At 46.2% G+C, this 12,248-nt stretch overlaps 1 protein-coding gene across 18 annotated transcripts in view; it reads right to left on the reverse strand.

Annotated features, from left to right (window-relative positions):
* The window catches only part of LOC110473259 (protocadherin-15), a 632,634-nt gene that overhangs the window by 120,041 nt on the left and 500,345 nt on the right, over positions 1 to 12,248 (reverse strand). For all 18 annotated transcript variants that reach the window (XM_085583141.1, XM_085583131.1, XM_085583143.1 and 15 more), the window contains 3 exons: positions 9,739 to 9,932; positions 5,702 to 5,834; positions 456 to 535 (listed from right to left, as the gene is read on the reverse strand). In XM_085583141.1, the coding sequence (XP_085439267.1) occupies positions 456 to 535; positions 5,702 to 5,834; positions 9,739 to 9,932 (407 nt within the window). The remainder of the gene's footprint in view (positions 1 to 455; positions 536 to 5,701; positions 5,835 to 9,738; positions 9,933 to 12,248) is intronic.

A 12,248-nucleotide genomic window follows, 5' to 3' on the forward strand; every position in this document is an offset into this window, starting at 1 on the left:
ACAGACAAATCCGGTGCTTACATTTCATAACAAACCCTCTCTTTCTCACTCTATTTAATTTGGAATTCAATTTAAGGAAAATGCAGTTCTTTAAAAATGCTCAAAAGGCTTTTCACTACAGGCTAAACCATAACAAGTCAGGAAATTAAAGCAAAAATTGTCCCTGCCATTAGTCAGGAGCTGACAGGTAAAAGGGTTTTAATTAATCCCTGGCCACTCTTTTAAATGGAGTCTTTCCACCTCAGTGAGTTTCCCTTACCTGAAGTGTTTAAAATAAATAAACAGTGGCCAGTGACAAAGCCCAGAGTGGAATTTGGCTCACAGAGCTCTCATTAATGGCTGGCAGCCCCTCGAAGGAGCAGCTGGAGGTGTCTGAGCACAACCCTTTCCTCTCAGCTCCTCCATTCTTTGGGCTGACAAGTTCCAAGTCTGTTTTCCAAGGGTTTCCCACTTACCTTTGAGAGAGATTAAAAACTTGTTGAGGATCTCCATTCTGAATGAGGTATTTGATGGGGTCGCCCTCTCTATCGAAAGCCTTTAGGGAAGGAAAAAATAGAGGATGAAATTCAGTCAGTGGCAAAGATTTCTCCTCTTCCTTTCTATACAGAAACTGGGGAATTAAGTTTTAGGAAAGTTTAGGATTACACCAATCCCTGTTTCTAAGGCAACTCTGGTTATTGATGGGCTACTCAAGATAAAGCTGGAGCACATCAGAATTCCTATGCTGCACAGAAATGACAATATCCTGAATGCAGGATAATAATTACTATTAATTGCTAGTAATTATCTAATTATCAAATTACAGCTACATCCAGCAGCATGAGTATGAAATTCAGGCTTTAGTAATTTACTTCTATTTTTCTGCAGCTCCACACTGATTAGACTGAACTTTCAGTTTCCTTTCTTTCCATTCTTAATTTCCACTTATTATCAAGATCTCTCTTTCTGTTATCTTATTATAATCCCAATCTTTGGCTGATGCTCCAGTGAGTTCTAACTGCAGCACTCACCCTCCAAAATAATTTGCTTTTTGGAGTGGGGGATGAAGATCAGGGTAAGACCTTTAAGAACAGACATTAATAGCACAAAAATGAGAATATTCTACCTATCAGGGGAAAAAAAAAAAACATCTTTCAAAAGTTGAATAAACTACTTTTGATGTCTCTCTCCTGGTGACACCTGAGTCCTTTCCCTCTGGTCTAGAAGAGAAGAGGCCAACCCTCCCCTTGCTCCTGTCAAATTGTTTCTGTGGACCACAATCAAAGGCTGCGTAGCTTTGAGCTGACCACCTAAAAAGCAATTTCTGAGATAAAAATTCAAGAAAAATAACAAAAAACCCAACTCAAACGTCCCCCAAAATTAAGAGCAGAAGCACAAACCATTTAAATGTGCACACAGAGCAGGGAATGCAGTAAGAAAACAACTTGGTTTAGCCAAATAAAAAACAGGGGCTAAGACAGCTGGAAAGGATCAGCACAAAGAAAGAGCAAGAAAAACTGAGTGAGAAGTCAAGGCAAAACTGGAATAGAAACAGGAGAGAACACAAAGGATAACAAATGTTAAAGTTACAGAAGGAACCAGAGGAGTGGTTTGAAAAGCAGAAGGGATGAAGTTGAGAAGGTCAGAGAGGTAAAACTGCCCCCATTACAGATCCAACCTAAATTAACTGGGGCAAAACTTCAGCTGAGAGCTGGGCAAGAGTCAGACAGAGATGTTCATAAACAGAACACAAACAGAGCTGCTGGAATTCAAGCCTGGTGAAGTCCATCCTGGTGTCTAGAAGGGCTGGAGCAATCTCAAAGCCATCAGAGATTTTTTTTTTTGGGCACTCCCAGAGAACAAAAATGCTGGAGGGCAAACCCAAGGTCTATCCTTCATGGAGGAATGAGCCAAGAAATCAAGCACCAGGCAGGTGGAGTACAATTCCCAGAAACCCAAAAGTATCTAAATAATTTCAAGTTCCCTGCAATGCCGATATGCAGATAGATGACACAGAACTGAATCTCTCCAGCACAAAAGGATGCTGAAGCAATTTAATCTGATTTTCCAACAGGACAAGTCTCCTGAACAGGGCAGAAACTGTACCTCAATAAAGGGAGCTCATGTCTTTAGCCCTTTGTCCTCCTTTTTCCTTCCCTGCAGGGCATCCTGCCCTCCCTTCACACTAAGCTGTCTCAGGGGTATCATTATGGTCTGCATTCTCTCATAGCAAGTCGGGGGCTCTCAGGAAGCTACAAAATCAAAGACTGGCTGTTGTTGATTCCGTTTTCACCTTATCCCCACAGAAAATCTTTTCTAACAAAAGGGGGAAAGATGCTTTTAAAAACTCCTGCTTTTAATCATTGTTTTACAAACTCCTGCTTTCTTTAAAAGCAAAGAACACAAAGTTCTTGTGTAAAGAAGAAAACCACTGAAGGCAAGGGAGAAGAGCAATCTATTCCTGATTTTTTCCAGATCAATGGCATAGAGTGATTTCATAAATTGCACACAACAATTCCATGTTAGCTCCTTGTTCAGCACATAACTGGACCCTGCTAAACAGCCCTATTTGTTCTGCAGGCTCCCAGAAAAATGACAGCATTTGCATATTTTAATTAATAATGGCTGGCAGAACATGAAGCCATAAACGCCTCCCAGGCATGCAATAAACTCTGAGGTTTATTTACAAATTAATGCAGTGGAGATCATTTAATATTGCATTAATCTCAAATGTTGTTAATTAAAACACCAGTCAAGACCAGACGGGTGCATTAGAAAATAAATAAGGGGATAAGAAAGAAATAAAGCCCACCATCATCAGCATAAGAAATTTTAATGGACAAGAAGAAAGTGAATTTTATTTTTCCAAAGCCTAAAGGGCAAATTTAAAGCAGCTACATTTAAATTGTTACTGACCCTAATGTTTTGTAGATCTTTGGATTTGATAATTTGGGAATACTTGAAAAGTTGTGCAGGCTCTCTCCAGGATTTTGTAACCCCCTGCTGTATGCAGAACTACCAAAATATTACTAAGAGAGGGCCATAAAACATAATTTCTAAATCTGTACCACCCCAAAAACTTATTAGATTGATAATAGTCATGAAAAGAAACACTGGTGTGAAAATGTACACATGAAAACACTTGTGAGGTATTTGAGGCCTGGTGATGGAAAGTCATCAATGGAACACAGGCAATAAAACCCAAACCAAGGTGCCTATTTGGGGAACTTTGTGTTGCCTGGAAAAAAGCAGCACAGGGTTTCAGAAGCTTAAGTACTCCATTTATGAATGTTTAAAATGTCCTGGTGGATTCTACACAGGAGGGAATAAAGGAAGATGAAAAGAGAAGCATGCTGCACACAAATGTCCTTTAATACAGATGGAGGTTTTAATGCAGGATGAGGAAGCTGGACTTGGAATTGGGTTGGGAGGGATCCTTCAAGCCCATCCAGTGCCACCCCTGCCATGGGCACCTTCCACTGTCCCAGGCTGCTCCAAGCCCTGTCCAACCTGGCCTTGGACACTGCCAGGGATCCAGGGGCAGCCACAGCTGCTCTGGGCACCCTGTGCCAGGGCCTGCCCGCCCTGCCAGGGAACAATTCCTAATTCCCAAAATCCCATGCATCCCTGCCCTCTGGCAGTGGGAAACCATTCCCTGTGTCCTGGCACGCCAGACCCTTGTAAAAAGTTCTTCTCCATCTTCCACATTTAAGGTTGAGGACTACCAGACAAGAGATACAGTCCTGGACTAATCACCAAAGTTAAGCCAAGCATATTTGGGATTTAATAATCAAGTATTTTTCATAAAATGCAGGATCATTGAGGCTGGCAAATCCCTGCCAGCCCATGGGGTCACAGCTATGCCCAGTGCCCAGAGCACTGAGTGCCACCTCCAGCCCTTCCTGGGACACCTCCAGGGATGGGCACCCCAAAGCTCCCTGGGCAGCCCTGCCAAGGCCTGAGCAGCCTTTCCATGGAGAAATTCCTGCTGCTGTCCCAGCTGAGCCTCCCCTGGCCCAGCTTGAGGCCGTTTCCCCTTGTCCTGTCCCTGTTCCCTGGCAGCAGAGCCCGACCCCCCCTGGCTGTCCCCTCCTGGCAGGAGCTGTGCAGAGCCACAAGGTCCCCCCTGAGCCTCCTTTGCTCCAGGCTGAGCCCCTTCCCAGCTCCCTCAGCCGCTCCTGGGGCTCCAGCCCCTTCCCATCTCCCTTCCCTGCCCCGGCCACGCTCCAGCCCCTCCAGGGCCCAGACTGGACACAGCCCTGGGGTCCCTCAGCAGGGCCAGCCCAGAATGGGCTGCTTGGGATTTAGTGAAACATTAAAGCAGATTATTCCATTGGAGCTTCACTTTCCAACCACATTCAAATGCTATCAAATCCTTCAATTCTAAAACCTGCCGAGAGGTTTTTTCTGCCTCCAAAGATCCCTCAGGCCCTCAGCCACAGATGCAAGCACCTGTCAAGGAAACACAAATATTTCTGTTTCTCAGCATGTTCCTGGCTCCTGCTACTCTTTAGGGCTTCGAACCCCAAGTGTCTCTCACCAGGGGGAAGAAGGCTCCTGAAAAATCTGTCCCTTCCACTCCTCACTCCCTGCAGGCACCACAGATGTGCCAGGAGTTAATTGGCAGCACTGAGCTAAATTAGTCATCCTCCCTCAGCACAGGTAACTCTCTGAGCTTAACCAGCCAGAATAATCCCAGTCTTTCAGCAGGAATCCATTTTAGCAGGAGCTTTCCCATCTACCTGCTCCAGTGAGTTAATCAGAGCTCCTTTATTTCACTACTGCTAAACACAGCATTAAGTTTCCCTCAAAAAAGCACCTCAAGAAAGAGCTTCCATTTATCTCTCTATTTTGCACAGTTGTTTTTTGGGCAGAATGCAATGCAGTAGATAAGGAGCAGTAAGTAAGTGAGGAGAGAACTGATTTTTAAACTGTTGGTGCAACTAGAGGAGGTCTGGTCCTGCTGCATGAGGATGAGGGATATTCCTGGACTTGGCCAGAAGCTGTTGCATGATCCCTGATCCCATGGCACAAGGTCCCACTAACCCTGGGCCTGGCAGCACTGGGATCTCTGCTCCCTCTCAGCCTGTTGTTACACATACCAAGGGGTAGAAATACCTTTAGATATTTTTCAAAAACGACAGGGTAGGGAAGGCAAATTGCCAGAAATCTTGCTGAAATTCCTCATGAATGAGGTGTTGAAGCTCCTCGGATCTGCTGGCCAATACAGAGAGAGATTCTAACACAATAAATCACAGTCCTTTCAAGTTCCCAGCCACTCACAGAATTTTTTTCTTATATAATTATCACAGAATCCCAGAATGGAAGGGACTTTGAAGATCAATTCATTCCACCCCCTGCCATGGCAGGGACACCTTCCACTGTCCCAGGCTGCTCCAAGCCCCATCCAGCCTGGCCTTGGGCTCTTTCAGGGATTCAGAGCCAGCCACAGCTTCTCTGGGCAGTGCCATTTGCAGCCTACAGCATCTTTTAGAATATTTAAATAAAAAAAGAATAACAGAAACAGCCAAGTGAACCCTTTTCCCCTACAGTCCGTGTAAAAGGGGCTGCTGATCAAAATGAAACGATTTTCAAATCCCTTTGAACTGCCCCTTTTTCCCCCCCTGGATGAAAGGACTGGCTTGTGCATGGCATGGACACAGAGGGCAGGAAGTGGAGGAGGCTTCAGCACCCTGAGGGCGTGCCAGGGAAGCCTGGGTACCTGCAGGTTCAAGAGCACAGCGCCGATCCGCATGGCCTCGCTGACTTCCAGGCTGTACATCAGCTGCGGGAAGCGCGGAGGGCTCTGGTTGTTGGGAGGCAGCACCTCGATGTAAACAGTGGTGATGGAGCTCCTGCAGAGCAAGGGGAGAAAAATCCAGTCAAAACCAGCCAGAATCAATCAATCCAATCCACGAGGCAACCCACAATGGCTGCTTTGCACTCTGTGTGTTCTCGAGCTCTAACAGCCTCCCTTTGCTCCTCTAAAAGCTTCAGGGCGTATTTTTCCTTCTGGATCAAAAGGAAAGCAGGCTGCCACATGATCAGGAAGAAAAGCTCAGTAGCTTCCCTCAAAGCAGCCCAAAGTGGTGTACTTTCAAAAACAGAGTAGTGAGATATCAGTGCACGCTCTACAAACAAACAGCTCCCATGCATTGTGTCCTCTGCGGGAGCAGCTCCAATTCCAGGCTGGGAACTGCTCCTGCCACACACAACAGCCACCCCTGGAGCATCCCTGCTGGCAGCCAGCTGGCTTCCTTTGCTTGGAAAAGAGGGAGCAGGGAATGCTGGCAGAGAGGGAAATGCTGGGAGAAGAGAAGCACACGACTCCGCTGCGATGCTGTGGGTCCGTAATCCCCACTTGAGAGCAATAAATCCCATTTCAGAGCAGTGGCAGTGCAGGAGGCTACAAACCCCATGCAAACCCTTCAGCTGCACTGAATCCCTGTCCCAAAGAGACTGCAAACAGCATTCCAGGTGGAGTATTGAAGGTTCTTTGGGACACTGAAGACCCTGCACAGACCATCCTGTAAACCCACTTGATATCCAACAGCCTCAACTTGAGAAATGGATCCAGGAGTCCCTTGGAGATGGGAGGTTAAAAATCTGACTGAACCCGAAGAGCTGCTTCTTGCAAAGGGCTAGCAAACTCCAGAGCTTTTTTAGAGGGTCCTGCCTAAAATTACCAGAAATTTATTGCTGAAACAGCCTCTGTATTAACTGAGAGCGCTCATTTAAGATGAATACAATGCATTACTGATCAATATTTTTAATTAGCTGCCCAAAGCTGTGGCCGAGCAGAGTCACCACTGTGCTCTTGGTGTTTCCCACTGCTCTTTCCCAGCAGGTTTTGGAGGCCTGGGTCAATGATTGAGCTGGGCAGAGCTATGCCAGGGCTGAGAGGAACATGTTGGGGACTCATACACCTCCTGGCCATGCTCCAGGATAAAAAACCTGCTGTCCAGAAAGACAAATAGCACCCCCAGGGAAGGGAATCTGTCCCTCAGGGCACATCCACACACACAGTGACAGGATTCAGTGTCAGAACACAGGAAATGGCTTCCCAGTGCCAGAGGGCAGGGCTGGATGGGATATTGGGAATTAGGAATTGTTCCCTGGGAGGGTGGGCAGGCCCTGGCACAGGGTGCCCAGAGCAGCTGTGGCTGCCCCTAGATCCCTGGCAGTGCCCAAGGCCAGGCTGGAGCAGCCTGGGACAGTGGAAGGTGTCCCTGCCCTGGCACTGGATGGGTTTTAAGGTCTCTCCCAGCCCAAACCATTCTGGGACTCTGGGAATAGGGAGAAAATTGTCTTCAAATATATAAGGCAAAATCACAGAAATAAAGCACTAATAGTCTGCAAACTAAAAGCACTCTAATATTAAATGGCTTTTTTTGCAATTTCAATCAATTTTTTTTATTAACACCTTGCAGTTTTCCCACATGTTTTTCGTGTAGGTTATAGCCCAGTTAAGGAGCTGGCAAATTCTCCTTTGGCATGGGAAGGGGAAGGTGATGGAGCTGAGCCAAGCACTGAAGCTGGTGTTTGAAGGTGAATACACAGAGACCTGTACAGCATTTGGGAACTGTGGAGAGCTCTCCCAAAATCACTCCAGCACGGAAGAACAGCTTTTGTGTCCCACCAGCTGACTGAAAGTCAACTGCATCCCCATCTCTGCTTAAATTTCCTCCACGTGGAATCATGGTTTGGGTTGGAAAGGACCTTAAACTCATCCAGTGCCACCCCTGCCATGGGCAGGGACAGCTCCCACTGTCCCAGGCTGCTCCAAGCCCTGTCCAGCCTGGCCTTGGGCACTTCCAGGGGTGCAGGGGCAGCCACAGCTGCTCTGGGCAATTATAAAATAGAGGATGAATGGATTTCCATCCATGTCTACCAAGCTATCTTGACTTGATCCAGCAGAACCCTATATCACCAATGATATGAATCCCATGTCCAGGAATCTGAGGGATTGTGAAAAGCTTAAAGTCTGACCTGAAATTGTTTGATTTTACAAATGCTGTCATTTTTTTTTTCTAAAAATAGAAATCATTGTGCCTCAATATAGGAGTGAACTATGCAAGAAAAGGGTGAAGTCTCCAGCCCTGGAAGGTTTCAAGAAACAACTGGATCTGGCACTTGCTGTGGTTTACTTGACAAGGTTGAACTTGGTGATCTTGATAAACCTTAACATCTTCATGATATCTCAATAACTTACATGAATAATTATCATTAATAGCACTCAATCCCCAAATCTCAGTCAGGACACATCCACCCACCAACATTTTTAAATGTCATTCCATGCAGAAAAACCCCAACAAACCTATACAGAATTCCAAATTCTGATTTAAATTTGTGTTCACAAAGGCTGCAGAACTATAATTCCTGAGCCAGGTTCAGTGGCTGGGTTTTGCTTTGTGCATAAGCAAGGGGGGAGACTGAAATCCAGCCACTTTCCAGGTGACTGGTTATTATGGCAAAGCTTCCCACTTCTTATTTGCCTTGAAGGCATTTTTAGAGAAGGAAGCACAGGCTCCCAACATCCCAACATCCATCCTCAGAAATACATATGTTTAGGCAACACAAAGATTTCTCCAGCACAAAAGGAGCTGATGGCAACCAGAGCTGTTACGTGGAGCCACACCATGGGGATCTCAGACTCTCTGAAGAGGAAATACTGATTTTTGGCCTTCTCTCTGAAGCACTACACAAAATAAATGCATAATTGTCCTCAGTCTTCTCCTCAGCACTACCAGCAGTCTGCTACCAGCTCAAGAGGGTTTATCAAAAAAGCAAGCAGGAGGAAAAAGAGAGTGAAATTCAGCCAAGGGAATGCTACCAGATGTTAATTTAACAAACAACTTAACAAGCTGAATGGACAGTAATTATAAAATATGTGCACAACAGCATGAGCTGTTTTCTTGGAGGAATGATAGAAGCAGCAGGTCCTGAGGAAAAACCATTTACTAAAATCCTACTCTTGTATTTTATTTCCTTCTTACATTTCCCATTTGAAGAAGAGGTTTTCACTTTACTGTTGTGGGAGGTTTAAATGCTGGAACCTCCTGTTCCCTCCCTTTGGACAAGGAGGTTGCCACATTATCAATATCAGGCCCAAAACACAAGAGATAATTTTTTTTGTTCCCTGCACACCTTCATGAAATGACATTTTGGCACATTTAGAATGCAAGCTCCACAGAAACAGGTAAGCAGGGCTTGATACCTTTGCTAGTTTCTGAACATATAGATAACAAAATGGTTTGGGTAAAAAAAGGACCTTAAAGATGATGATGATGGTCCCCTCCCTGCCTATATCCTAAATTTGCAGTCTGCTCTTCTTTTTCATCTGGGGTACAACAGAGCTAATTCTGCCCTTAGGAATTTCAGTCTTAGCAGGGACACTGCACACTCTACACCTGGAGAGGTTCTCCAGCTCAGCAACCCCATTCTTTAGGATCCTTTTTGCATTTTCTGAACAAAATAATCTCCCTTCTCACTTGCTGTGTTCCTTCCACCCCTTTACCTCAATGAATGAACGGACATGCACAGCGACAGCACAACTGGGAACTTTTAAATAACAGACCATGCAATGCAAACAAAATCATGAAAACGCAGCACTGCAAGGAAATACCATTAAGGACCACAAAGGGCAAGAATTCTATTTTTCCAGAACAGAGTTTCCAGACTAGAAACATGGGGGTGTGAGGTGTGGCCCGGTGGCACTGCTGGAGTAACGAATCAATCATTAGGGGAGGCACTAATTACCTTCTCTGCGCAGGGGGGGCACTGTCTGATGCTCTGACGGTGAGGGCGTAGGAGCGCCCCACTGCCAGCAGCACTCCTGGGGCGATGGTGATCAGCCCCGTGTGCTTGTTGATGGTGAAATCTCCCTGGTCCCCAGCCAGGATCTCGTACACAATCTGCCCGTTGGCTCCCTCGTCAGCATCCACGGCCGTCAGCTGCAAGGCAGAACCACAGTGTTATAAATGAAAATTTGTCCAGCCAAATTAAAATGAAAAAAATATTTATTTTGCAATCAAATTCTATTTAGCCAGCCGCAAGGAAAGAACAGAGCTGAGCCTGGGGTCGGTCCTGGGTGTGCATCAAGGAGTCAGCCTCAGCAGAGGTTTTTCTCTATGCCCACACACCTCCATCCTGGCACAAGTGGTTTTTATAGGGAAAATTCTGCCTGAAGCCAAAATTTTGGCAGTCAGTCTTTTCTTCCATTCAGAGTCCATAATAAGATTTTCTTTTTTTGGTGATGAAGAAGAACAATTCAGTGTCTGGAGCTGTTGAATTCCTTGATGAAGTTTACGGGAATGCTGCATTCACATGGATCTGCCCGAGGATTTCCACGATGTCCATCCCGGGTTGTTCATGTGATGATCAGCGCCTGGGGTCCTTGTATCTCTCCAGACATGGCCCATCTCCTGGTGTCCCCATATCTCTCCAGACATGGCCCATCTCCTGGTGTCCCCGTATCTCTCCAGACATGGCCCATCTCCGGGTGTCCCCATAGCTCTCCAGACATGGTCCATCTCCTGGCTGAACCACATCCTTTTACTTGTAAATCAGTTTCCAATATACACCCAGTCTCACCTTTGAGGGCTGGGGGGCTAATCCAAATGAGCATTATCTAACATGTATCCAATATTACACATTTCATACAAAAAATGGTACGAATTATGTTTACTACACATAACAACAGCATCAGCAGGAGCCACTTCCACAGCCTCTGGGAAGGATTTGGGAGGAGGAGAGGGGAGCTCGGGCAGCTGGAACTCACACAGGAATTTCTAAGCACTGCACAACAAAGATACAGCTGAAATGTACAGTAATAGGTGTAAAAACATCATGAAGTAGAGAAAAACTGCTTGCTAAAGACTGCAAACCAATTATTTTAGGATACAAATTAAGAAATCTATTTAGACCAAGTTTACTCTCTGTGGGTTGGAATATATAAGACTTTCTCCAAAAGCACATGGGAGAAGAAGACATTTTTTGTCTTCTTTGATATCTTTTGTCTTTCAGTAGTACTGAAAGGTTTGTATTTATTTCCCATCTTTCTCTCCACTTTTCCAGGTGACCGCCCTGGTAGTGCTGGGAAGTCTCATGTCCAGGCCTGGCATTCCAAGCCCTCCTCGTGCAGAGATGGAGAGCAATGTTTGTGTTCATATGCACCTATGGCTGTGACAGCCAAGTGGAAGGGAAATGGCAGCTGTCCTATAGGGATACACACTTATAATCATGGAATCATTCAGCTTGGAAAGCCCTCTAAAATGGTCAAGTCCAACTGTTAACCCAGCACTGCCAAGGCCACCACTAACCCATGTTCCCAAGTGCCATGTTGTCTTTCAATCCCTTGAGAAAAATCTAAATCCTGGTATTGGACCCAAATTCTAATGGTGAACATAATGAAATGAGGGGTTTCTCCCCTTCCCCTGGGAAAGGCACTGAGTTTATCCCATTTCTGTAGTGAGCCACACTAAATCAAACACACACTCAGCCAGGAATTAGAGCCCAGGGAACAGATTTGCTTTTTGTGAATCACGGAAGAAAATCCCAGAGTGGTTTTGGTTGGAAGGGACCTTGGAGTTCATCCCATTCCACCCCCTGCCATGGGCAGGGACACCTTCCACTATCCCAGGTTGCTCTAAGCCCTGCTCAACCTGGTCTTGTTGTCTCTTCCTCCTTTAGGAGCTGTTTTGCTAATACACAGGTTCCTCAACTGACCTTCCATAACACAGGATATTTCCTCAAACAGCACAAGGAATGACATCAAGTGGTCTGAGCAGCACTAGAACATCCAGAGGCCACAGCATCCAGCTGTGCATCCAGCAGCCAGCAGTGGAAGTTACAGGGAATGATGGCACCATGGTGTCCTCTGCTGCTCCCAGCTGCAGGCGAGCAGTAGGGGGTGGGGAATGGGAAAGGGCACCAGCAGGGGTGGCAGCAGAGCTTTCCTGGGATGTCCAAAGTAATCCCAGCTCTCTGGAAGGATCCCTGCAGGGATCCCAGTGTGAGGGTGAAAATGCAAAGGTCTCTGCCTTGGCTTTCCTGACACAAACACTCCTGCTCTGGGGCAGCAGGGATGGAGGATGGCAGTGCTGGATGTCAGCAGTGATGGAAAACCTCAGCACCGACTGCAAGGCCAAGGGCAGGACCAACAGCCACTCCCTGAGGCAAGGCCAGCAAACAGCAGCCTCAGCCTGTGCCTCTGGGCCCCTCTTGTCACCTTGTGACACCTGGAGTCAGGGACAGGAAGTCTTTGGTGG

The sequence above is a fragment of the Lonchura striata genome, chromosome 6, assembly GCF_050655825.1.
Source record: "Lonchura striata isolate lonStrDom1 chromosome 6, ASM5065582v1, whole genome shotgun sequence".
Taxonomy (NCBI): domain Eukaryota; kingdom Metazoa; phylum Chordata; class Aves; order Passeriformes; family Estrildidae; genus Lonchura; species Lonchura striata.